Source organism: Drosophila biarmipes, chromosome 2L (assembly GCF_025231255.1).
Source record: "Drosophila biarmipes strain raj3 chromosome 2L, RU_DBia_V1.1, whole genome shotgun sequence".
NCBI classification, from domain to species: Eukaryota; Metazoa; Arthropoda; class Insecta; order Diptera; family Drosophilidae; genus Drosophila; species Drosophila biarmipes.
Genome location: NC_066612.1, coordinates 18,304,680 through 18,315,925, shown reverse-complemented (window position 1 = coordinate 18,315,925; position 11,246 = coordinate 18,304,680). Strand labels below are relative to the sequence as shown.

Genomic DNA, 11,246 nt, shown 5'->3' with positions numbered 1-11,246 from the left:
TAGTTGTAGCCGTGTGTGACGGGAACTTGGCCAATGAGGAGGCCTGCCGATGGCTCCTCCAAAAGGGAGTCCCCAGCCTGTACGACCACAGGAACTTGTGCGGGTGCCTTGGCAGTTGGGAGTCTGCTCAGGCGCGCATATAGGCGTCTAAAATTCCGCAAAGGCACCTATATGCGTGTCCTAGCCGGGATGGCAGCAAAGGCAAGGATCGCCGAAACCACCAACCACATGGCGCTCGCACTCTATGACACGGAGCTTAGGGAGATGAAGTACGTGCTCCGAAAGGCCTTTCTGGTGGTGCCGGAGGAGGTGTCCTTGACCAGCTGCAATGCTGACCTGCTGGGGGACATTGGCCAGAAATGGGCTTTCGCGTCGGAGCAGGCGATAGCGGAAGACCTGCAGGTGTTCCTGGAGGTGAGGGAGGATGCAGAGATGGCACTCCTCCTAGTCGGCAGCATGGTGGCGGCGATGGCGGTAATCGAGGCGCCACTCGATGGAATCCATTTTAAATTTTTTGTAATTTTAATTTTAAGATTAATATAATTTAATGAAAGGGAATGAAAATGTTCAACCTCGAAGTCTTGGTAACAGGAGGAAATGGGAGGAAGAGAACACCAAGGGGATGCGAATAGGGGGAAGTTTCATAAAGCACAGCACAGCACAGTTAAACATCGATGAAAATCCAATATCTTTTAAATCATTGAAATCAGACAAAGAATTAAATGTTCTTAAAATCTCAAAATACATTAATCTCTACCTTAGGCCCAACAAAAACAATGTTTTAATGGTTGCGTCTAATGATATATAGTTTTAATCTGAACATTAGGTTCTTGTCCATCTTTGATTTCAGTATACCATTTGCATTACATTGTATTGGTTACGTATGCTTATTTTTTGAATTATGCACTCCATTTTCGTTTTAATTGCTTAATTATTTAATTAACTCCAACTATAGTTTGTGTACAGGTCTACGCAGACAAGCTTTTGCATTTCATTAAGTATATATTTATTGACTATATTTATTTATGATCATTAGTTTCTTTTATATGCATATAATATTAATGGTATGTGTCATAATAACTTACGCTTATTCTGTTAGAACTCAAAAAATATACAGCTAACATTAGAATACTAAAAGTAGCTGATGTTTGATGTCAGCCAACCAGAACAGCACAAAAAGGAAACTGAACTAAATTAAAAGGGGGCCGTTACGGTTATAAAAACAAATCAGACGAACGTACAAATTCAATATTTTGTAAAACATCAAGTGATTGCCAAGTGCGGCATAAAAAGTATCTTTGGACAACTTTTTAGAGAATTTGGGTCAGGTTTCTTCTTGCAGTATGAATAAAACGCAAAGCTTTTAAGGATAAATTATTGCCAGGGTTGCTACTTCTAATATGTATATAATGAGTAACTCTAGAAATCGATATATACAAATTCTTTTAGGCGCCCGTCGGCGTTTGTTATGTGTCATAATCATCCTGTTGCGAGCTAAAGTAGCTAACCAAACCGCTAAACTCGCCCACAGCAGGTGCTCCCGCTGCGGATGGTGGAGCTCTGGTGTCATGGGCCGATCCCGAGTCATCCTCGGCGATGGCAGCCGGCGACCTTGTGGATTCCTCGCCCACTGCAGCAATCGGGGATTTCCTAATTGGGTACGCCTCCAGCGTGGTCAGCTTTTTGCTGGTTATCACAGAGGACACTGATGGCTTGTGGCTACCGGCTTCGCTGGGTAATGCTGGTGGAGGTGCTGCGGCGGGTGGAGGGCCAACAGACTGTGTCGGAGGAGCTGGAGGTAGGGCCTTTCCGTGCGTCAGAGTGGTCACCGAGTGATTCGTTGGCGTCACCGTAGGCGGAGCACTCACAATCACCGAACTGGGTGCTGCATGGGCAGAAGGTGTGGTCAGCGGTGGGGGCGGCGGATAGTAGCCATATGGGGAATATCCTCCTGCAACATATTTTGTTATTAAAATCAATGAGCGCATATTTCAAAATATTTTTAAATGCACGCAAATATATGCTTGCGTATTAACTTATATACAATTTAAGATAATCTTTCAATAAATTAAATTATAAAGATCCTTACGTGCTCCGGCCGCGTAGTCAACAGAGCCAGGGCGCATACCACCAGGACCTGGAGGTCCGCCGATACGGGGCGAGTAGTTGGGATTGCCATAAATTGGGGGAGCTCTGTGGAAAATCAATTGTTAACACGATTTAAAATACAAAGATAATCCAGCTCACCTGTAGGGGTTCAGATGAGGCGACGCATGCCTCGCTGGTGGCGGTCCGGAGCCGAAGACTCCTCCCAACGGGCCAGGCGGACCGCCGTGATGCTCGCTTCCGTGAAGGTAAGGCGGTCTTGAATTGGACGCTCCGCCGCTTGCAGTGGATGTGGGTGGCACCGATCCCCGCAGTGGGGGCGGTGGTCCATAGGTGGGTCGCAGGGCTGCGTGGGCTGGAGGCAAACCAGGCGGCATCTGCGGTCGCAAGAGATGTCTTGGAGGTCCAGACGGCGATGAGGGTGAACGGGAGCCAGGGCTAGTTTGCTGGCTAGCCACTTGACTGTAGAATCGAGCCAGTTCCGCGCTGCTGGGATACATGCCACCGGGCGGTCCGTGATTTCGTCCATGGGGCGGAGCCAGGTGCGCCGGCATCCGTGTGATCACAGAAGCTTGAGGATTGGGCGGGCTGGCGGCAGCATCCTCGTGCGGCTTGAAGAGTGGCTGTCCCTTGGCCTTTTCCGGAGGCACTGGTCCCGGAGGAGTTGAGGATGTGGCTGCCGTTACAGCCGCCGCAGTTTGTTGCTTCTGCAACTGATCCCGGAGTGGTGTCACCTTTTTCCGCCGGCCCCTTGGCTTGGAATCAGGCGCAGCATTCCCCGCTGCTGTCTCGGGTGGACGTACTGCGGCCGAGGCGGCTGATGATTGCATAAGATGAGCTGCTGCCGCCGCCGCCGCAGCTGATGGCATAGACATTACCAAAGGCAGGTGTTGTGCAGATCCGGGGCCGGTAGGATAATTACCGCAGCCCAGGGGCTGGCCAAGTGGAGCGGAAAGGGCGTTTTGCAGCAGATGCATGGCCTGTGGTGGGGGAACAGTCTGCGACAAATGGCGCTGCAGCATTGGATGCATACCGTGAGGTGGGTGTGGAGGCAGCAGGGACGCCGAAGGATGCCCATGGCCGGGGAACGGATGGCGCAATAGCGGCGGATGCATGGTGGGCATAGGAAGACGCTTTCGGTGTGGCTCTTGCAAACCAGATGCACTGGGAACGGGAGTGCCACTCGCAGCTGGCGCCGCCTCGGGCGTTGGCTTGCTGGATTGCTTGGACTTGGAGGGTGTAGTGCGCAGAACTTCTTCTGCTCCAGGTAACTCGCGGGCGGCCACCGCCGCGCTAAACTGCTCCTCCTCCTCGACCATTCGGGCTATGGCGTCTTCCATGTCCTCTGGCAAGTCGTCGGGCAGCTCAGCATCATCCAGCTCCGACTCGTCTACGTCGTCCAGATCGCCAATGGTCTCTCCCTTGCGTTGCAGGTAATCGATGTCCAGCACCTTGGCCTGCCGAATCACTGAGAGCGGCACTGTGGAAAGTGAATCCCCGCCAGCTGTCTTGCCAGGTGTGCGCTTCTCCGGCACAGTGGCACCCGATTTTATGGGTGTGAGACGAGGTGTGGCTGCCAGCTTGGCGCCTTCTGCATTCTTCTCTGCCAGCATACGCTTGATCTCCTCCTGTCGCTGGATGAACTTCTGACGCTCCTCGGGTGGCGTGTCGGGCCGATGAACGCCGGGTTTGATGCCACCATCAGAGCTGTCGTCGTCTGGATGCAAAGTATAATTAAAGTATATGACGAATGGTATTCAATTAAGCACTTACCATCCTCGATGTAGGCGTACCGGCGTCCACGGGTGCGAGTGCGATCGTCGGAGGCGGCGCCATCCTCTTCCTCGGAGGATGGCGGCTTTTTCTTCTTGGCCTTCCCTTTTCCCTTTCCCTTGCCTGCCTGCGATGCGGATGCACTCGATTTCAGAGGCTGCGAACGGGGCTGCTTGCCAGATCCTTTTCCCGACAAGGGCGCACCCTCGCCATCCTCCTCGTCCTCATCCTCCTCCTCTCCCAGATCGCTCTCGCTGATGTCGTCGTCGGAATACTCTAGTCGCTTGACCTTCTTCGCCGACTGGGCGGCTGGCTTCTTCAGCTTGGGTGACTTTCTGGCTATGCCAGCTGCCGAGCTCGACTTTTTAGCGGCCGCCGCTTTTTTCTTCTTGGACGAAGGATTCCAGGCGCCATCCTCACTTTCAGATGTGGTATCGTCGCACAAGTCGGCACTGTCCACGTTTTCGGACAGTTCATTATCGTCGTCATCTTCGGTTTCGGTTTCCGTGTAGTCCGAATCCTCCTTCTTCTTTTTCTTGGACTTTGTAGAGCGCCGCCTCTGATCCTCCTCTTCGCTCTCGTCGCTCCCCTCGACCACAAACTTTCGATCCTTGCGCCTCTCACGCGCCGCTCTTCGGGCCGCCTTTCTCTGTTTTTTCCCTCGACCAGGTCGCCTGTACACCTCCAAACTGGAGTCGGAGTCTCCGGATCCCGACTGTGAAGTATCCTCGTCCGAATAACTAGACGTTTTAAAGTCCTCATCGCTGCCGTGATCCTCCTCGCTGCTCACATCTAGGGTGGTTAGTTTGCGGGGCTTCTTCTTGGCAGGAGGTTGTTTGAACTTATTGCTGCGCTTGAGGGGTACCTCGTCCTCGGACGACGAATGGCTACTGCCGCTGGATTTCGCCTTTTCCTCTGCCTTCTCATCGGTTTTCTTCTCATCCACCTCTCCCTCGGCGGGCGGATCATCGTCTCGTCGTGCCTTTTCCTTGTCCGCCTCAATAATGGTGGATATGTCCTTGCCGCGACCCAGATTCCCTGCTCCTGCCACCTCGTCCATCTCTTTCTTCAAGGCCGAGTTGATAAGATCGTCGTACTCGTTGAGCCGGTAGCTCACGTTGATCTGCCGACGCTTGCGCAACTTGTAAATTGGTTCATCGTCCGAGTCCGAGAAGCTGCTGCTGTTGTCGCTGCTTGAGCCGGAACCCGAGCCAGAGCCGGATCTAGAGCCACTGCCTCCGGACTTGCCATTACTGGAGTCCGAATCGTTTCCGCGGCGGCGTCTAGTGCCCCGCTTGGCAGCGCGCCTATTACTGCGTCCATCGCCGCGACGCCTCTTCACCTTGTCCGCCTTGCTGATAACCTCATCATCCTTATCATCTTCGTCATCGTCCTCATCCTTCTCCCTCTTCAAGTGCTCGTCCTTCGCTGCCAGCGTGGCCGCCTGCCGAGCTAGCTCAGCCTGCTCTTCGGCCAAGATCCTTTCCTGTTGCTTCTGGGCCACCAGTGTGTCGAACTGCAGCAGCTGGCGCTCCAGGGCGGTTATGAGCTGCTCTTGCTGGCATGGAGGACAGTGCCAGTCGCCCTCTGGAATGTAGAAGAGCACTGGCGAGAGGCATGAGCAGTGGTAGCCTTTGTTGCAGGCGGGTGTGTCGCAGAGTAGAATCCACTCGGGATGGTCGGACTTTCCGCACTTTTGGCAAGCTTCCTCTGCATCCTCCTGTTAAAAAAGAATATTGTAAAATTTGCTTCTTTGTTTTGTTTTTAATTTAAAGTCCCTTAGGCCCTTGTCTTGCTTACCTCCTCCTGTTCATCAGCGTTCTCCTTCCTTACTGTACGCGCCCGCTTCATGGGCACCGCCTGGGATTCGTCTTCAAGCTCAGACTCTGGCGAGAATTCGTGGTCGGAGCGAAAGAGCGGCGAGCCGGGATCCGTTTCATAGTGCGGAGGCTCCTCCTCTTCCTCCTCACTCTCCGGCTGCTCCTCCGAATCGGAGGACCAGGCGCCATCTTTGCCGGGACACTTTTTCTTCTTTTTACTGCGGGCCTCCTCTTCCGCCTCGCTGGCCTCCGATTCGGTTTCCTCGCCCGAGGGCTCCAGCACTGTGGGATCTGCCTCCTTCTCGGCCTTCTTCTTTTTCTTAAGCTCCTGCTTCATGCTGCGTAGGGCCACCTCCTCTTGCTTCCGCCGCTCTGCCTCCTCTTTGATTTTCTGCTGGGCAATACGCCGAGATTGACGGACTGGAGTCTCCGAGTCGTTGGCCTCGATGATATTTGTGGTGTCCACCTCACGCTTCTTTCGCGGACCACGTCCACGGCCCACCTTTGGCTTCTCTTTGGGCTCCTCTTTGGGTTCCTCCTTGACGTCTTCCTTCTCTGGAGTCTTTTCCTTGACTGGATCCTCCTTGATCTGCGATTTTCGTTTGGCTGGCACATCAGTAGTTTCTTCATCCCCATCTTCGGACTCCTGCTTCACCTCCGCTTTGACCTCTGACTGGGTTTTATCCCTGACGCCACCTCGCGTCCTTTTCGGCTGAGGTAGTTCGGAGTGAACGACAGCAGCACCACCTCGGCGGCCAGAACGACGAGAAGATCCCTCGGGTTGGGGAGATTGCTCTTTAACAGGAGGCGGAGAGTCTTTGATTGGCGACGCAAGTGGATCCTCAAACTCCTCCTCGATGTCCTGCTCGTTGTTGCGCTTTAGCTTCTCGCTGACGGCGGAGGGAGGTGGTTCGCTAGGAGAGGATTCCTTGGAGAAAGACTCCTTGGCATCTTCGCTGCTGCGACGTTTGCGCTGGCGTTCCTCCGGGTGACCGAGCGTAGCATTGGGAACAGCGGGAATGGCAGGCACGATGGTCTCACTGTTCGTCCGTTTTCTGGGGATGGCCTCCTCCTCGCTCTCCTCCTGCCGCAGTTGAGTTAGGAGATTTTTCTTTAGTGGCTTGGTAACCGGAGACTTCTTGGGCGGACTGAAGGAACTGGTAGGGGGAGTAGCTTCCCTTACTGGTTGTGGCGGTTGAAGAGTCTTCTCGGGGATCTGCTCAGGCGTTTTCTCCTTTTCGTCCCTCTCGGAAATGTCCCTCTCTGCCGTTTTCTTCAGCTTCTTTTCGATAATTTCCTCCAGAGTGGGTTTTTGCTTGGTCTGAGGAACTATAATCTTGCGCCGGCTACGCGCATCCTCCTCTCCGCTGGATGATGTCGTTTCCTCAATCTGCGTCTTTTGGGCTTCTACCTTACGTCTCGCCTCCACGTTGGTGGTCTTCGGTCGCATTTTAATGCGCTTGCCACCCACATCTAGATCATCTGCGGTAGGATCATCATCCTGCGGCTCCTCCTCCTGCACTTCGCTTTCGGATGTGGAGTTCCTGAGGGCGGGCTGAGTGTCATTGAGACGTCTCTTCCGATTCAATAATGCAAAAGGTTTAGGTACTGAAACTTTCTCCCTGGCTAGGTGTGATTCTGCAACTGGCTTGTTCTTCACATCATCTTCACTCGGCTTTTCGATTTCTTCGGATTTTGTGTTTTTAGAAGTACTTTGCACTTCGGTTTGTACTTTTTCCCTCAACATATCTTCTGCGGGAGAGGAGTTATTAACGTTAATGGTCTCTTTACAGACTGTGATTGCTTCTCTATTAGGTTCTAGCCGATCTTTAGACAAACCGGAGGGTTTGTTGTCAGACGGAGGCGTTTCTGGCACTTTGTCTAAGCCTTTTTTACCCTCTTCGTTTAAAAGACCTTTTTCATCGATTGAAGAGTTTGAACTATCAGTGCCTTGAGCAGATTGAATTTCCACCTCGCTTGTGGATGGGCCTGACGTTGATTCCTTAGTGCTTGGTTCCGCTTCCGGTTCAGTTTTTGTTCTCGTTTCATTTTGATTAGGTGTAGGTGTATCTTCAGGTGTAGCTTCTCTCGAAACTTTGTCATTGCATGCACTAACTGTCTTATTCTTCTCATCAGGTATTAAATTTGTATCCTTATGTGACACCTCATTTTCTAATTTAGCAGGACCATTTTCCTTGGTGATCGTTTCTTTCAAACGTTCCTTGTCATTTTCATCCTTTTCTACAACTTCACACAGGTCCTTGTTCTTAAATAAGGATGGTTCACCTTCATCTAAGTGGTGGACTACCTTTTTCTCTTCATCTTCTACTGCTTTTGTTTTTTCCTGTCCTTTGGAGATTTTTTCATTCGTTTCGATCACGTTAATTTTAAATTCCTGCACTTCCCGTTCAGCCACTGGCTCGAATTCTTCGTCTTTGCTTTGTTCTTGTGAGATTGTATTTTTGTCAGCTTCTTGGCTTATGTTAGTCTCTTCGGTTGCAGATGCAGATACTGCAGCTTCATCAGCAGCTGCTGGAGTATCCTTGAGTTCGCTGCCATTTCGTGGCGGGGTGCTCTCCCTACACTTTTCGGTGTCTCCGTTCGTTTTCTCCTCGCTCAATCTGTCGAATATGCTGCGCTTCGTGTCCGACTTGGGTGTTTGTTTCATGGGACTCAGCTTGAGGCATCCAGGCTCGCCAAAGAAGAAAGTGGCCTTTGGCTCCGATGACTCTGCAGTCGTCTCCTCCGCGGCAGCTTCGTTTTTGCCATTCCCCACAAGACAGTCGGCTCCCCAACCTTCGCCCATAATACTGAGCACCGGATCGGCAATGGCTTCACTGAGCTCCAGGTCGTCCTCGTAGTCGAAGCTGCCCACATAGTCGCTCAAAAAATTTTGAGGTATGGCCTCATTGTCGCGTCCAGATCCTTCGCCTCGCACCTCTATCGTTGGATCCTCTATGGGCTCACCCACTTCATCCTCGTCGTCATCTTCTTCGATATCCGCCGCCGCACTGTCGATGTCCTCCTCCTCCTCGCCCTCGTCCAGCTCAGAATCGTCCTCCTCTTCATCCTCCTCCTCCCCATCATCCTCTTCTCCGGACTCTCCTTCGTTTTCGTCCTTGGTGCTCTCGTAGCGACTCGGCTTTTTAATGCGCTTGGTGTCCAGTAGTGTGGGCCTGTGCTTCTTCTGCTGCTCCTCCTGGGAAGCTGTGGGGCTACTGTCCACGTCTTCGATGGAACGCTTCTTGGCTGGGGCCGGTGAAGCATTGTCACCAAGCTTGGTCTGGCTGATGACCAGTGGCTAAAATATCACGAATGTTTATCTAGATACTATCTAGATACTAAGTTCTTGCATACACACCTTAACCCTTTTGGACTTTGGCTCCTCTTGCTCGGGAGAGCGGAGTTTAATCTTCAGATTGGGCACCGTTTTCACAGGCTCCTCCTTGTCTCCCTCTTCCTCTTCCTCCTCATCCTCTTCTTCTCTTTCCTCTGGAGGCGGTGGCTTGGCGGGACAACTGTTGCTGCTGCTGGTGTCCTCGTCGGCCTCGCCAATGTCTTTCGAGGGCAGCACCACCTCGTTGCCCCGCAGCCGGGCAATGAGATTGACAAACTCCTCCCGGTTCGTTGCCACCACCTGCCAGATCTCCTCGTCCAGATGCTCCTGATAGACTCGCAGGTTGCAGTCTGCGTCCTGGGTCAGCCAGTAGGCGTGGCCCAACCGATCCCGCCCAATCGGCTCCGAGCGCAAGGTGTTCGCATTCAAAGTAAGGACGTGGCTCCGAAATTTTACATTGCGCTCGAACTGGCTTTCGAGGAGTTCCTATAGGGACAAATGATGTTTAATTAGAGATACTTTGCAGTGAGGAATATGTAACTTGCCCGAAATATTCGTAGCTTGACTTTTAAGCTGGAGTTCTTATAGCCGAATCGCTCGATTTCCCAGGCATCTTGCACCGAGTAACCGAAGCAGAACTTGCTGAGGGCCGACTCCCAGCTCTTCTCGTGGACCGTCTTGCGGGTTTTCCGCAGCAGCTTTATGTGCAGGTCCCTCAGTTCGGGAACTGTAAGGATAAGGTATTTTTATTAGTAAGTACTTAAGTATTTTTTGTTCAATTTAGAAGTAAAAATAAGAAGTTTTTTAAGATGACAAATAACTAATATTTGTATTACTCTTGGGATAAACAAGTAAAAAAAAAACTAATTTGTTCCCTTTGGTAAAAAATATACAATTTTGTTTTTATCTTCTTATTTAAAACTAGTAAAATTAAATAAAAAATTACAAAGAAAAATTAATATACATAACTTTTGTATAAAATTCAAAATTAAAAACTTCTCAAAGAAATTTACAAATTATTGAGATGGAAACGTAAAATATTTCAAATAAACCCAATAAAGTTTTTAAAGTTAAAGCGGGATCCTTCCAAACAAGAGATACAAATAGTTGCAGTAGCTTCTCTCACGATTTGTTTTTGTTGATTGAGAAGAAAACAAACTGCAGTGCACTCTCCCTCTCTGCTTGCACTCTCCCTTGCTCTCTTCTTGCCACCACAAAGCCAAGCGGGCGCTCTCTGCGAGTGAAACTAAAAGAGAACGGGTTTCCCTCTGCAGAGACCAATTTAAAAACACTAATTTCCCCAGTTTTCAATAATTCAAGCTGGCATAACTTAGTTTAGTAAGCCTCTGCCTCGCTTTGCCCACTCTCTCCGGCTCTCCCCCTCTCACTGAGCCCACCCACGGCGACTCACCTTCGTTGTTGTTTGTCAGCCACTCCTGCAAATGCTTGAAGTTCGGCAAGTTGAGGCCCAAGTCCTTGGCGAACTTCTGCAGGAAGGCGCAGATCACGGCGAAGTCGGGATCGTTGGCGCACGTGTGCAGCGTGGAGGTGAGCACGTCGTCGTCCTTGCACTCCTCCGATATCGCCTCCGCCGGAACGGGAGTCGGTTGTGGATTGGTGGTCGCCGCAGCCGCAGCCGCAGCAGCAGCAGCTGAGGACGCCGCCATTTTTCATGCGTCCCGAGAACGGGTGAAAATGTTCGTGGGCTGTATACTACACTGGCTAAACCGCACAATAGGCACTGAAATCGCGAGGCATTTGGCCCAAGTTCAAGCACTCTGGTTGCACGGCACTTCGGGGCGTCGACAGTTCATATTTCTGGCCGCGGAACTGCGCTTTTACAGGCGAATTTTCTATTTTAAAGCAAAAGAAAAGCCTTTATTTTTTTGTTGCGAGTTGCAGTGTGACCGCGCCAGCGTTGCCCGAAAATACTGCAGTTTCTGGCGTTTTCGGGTCTGAGCGAACTATTTTTAGTATTTTTGTGCTCAAATAAATTGGTCCGTTTCCACTGCAATTTCGAATTTTGAATGCAAGTGAAGAAATTTATTTGAAATAATAAAATTATATTGCCCTGTTAAACACTTTAATATGTTTGAACAGTGAAAGAAATAATTCTTTCTTAAGAAGCTTGGTAAGTAACAAAATAAGCTTAGAGTTTTTTGGTCCATTAATACTTAAGAGTTTCTTTCAAAGGCTAAAACTGTTCATAA

At 50.7% G+C, this 11,246-nt stretch overlaps 1 protein-coding gene across 1 annotated transcript; it reads right to left on the bottom strand.

Annotated features, from left to right (window-relative positions):
* Positions 1-779: 779 nt before the first annotated feature.
* LOC108033657 (remodeling and spacing factor 1) lies at positions 780-10,937 on the bottom strand. Its single transcript, XM_017108093.2, has 8 exons — positions 10,448-10,937; positions 9,582-9,763; positions 9,061-9,522; positions 5,680-9,000; positions 3,880-5,599; positions 2,248-3,823; positions 2,090-2,193; positions 780-1,951 (listed from the first exon to the last, which is right to left on the bottom strand). The coding sequence occupies exons 1-8, from the start codon at positions 10,701-10,703 to the stop codon at positions 1,467-1,469; spliced, it is 8,106 nt and encodes a 2,701-aa protein (XP_016963582.1). The 5' UTR covers positions 10,704-10,937; the 3' UTR covers positions 780-1,466.
* Between the last annotated feature and the right edge of the window lie 309 nt (positions 10,938-11,246).

Coding starts and splice junctions, on each gene's coding strand:
- LOC108033657 (XM_017108093.2), bottom strand. CDS start 10,703: ATGGCGGCGTCCTCAGCTGCTGCTGCTGCGGCTGCGGCTGCGGCGACC. Junction 9,001..9,060: donor CAAAGTCCAAAAGGGTTAAG/GTGTGTATGCAA, acceptor GTGATATTTTAG/CCACTGGTCATCAGCCAGAC. Junction 3,824..3,879: donor GTACGCCTACATCGAGGATG/GTAAGTGCTTAA, acceptor CTTTGCATCCAG/ACGACGACAGCTCTGATGGT.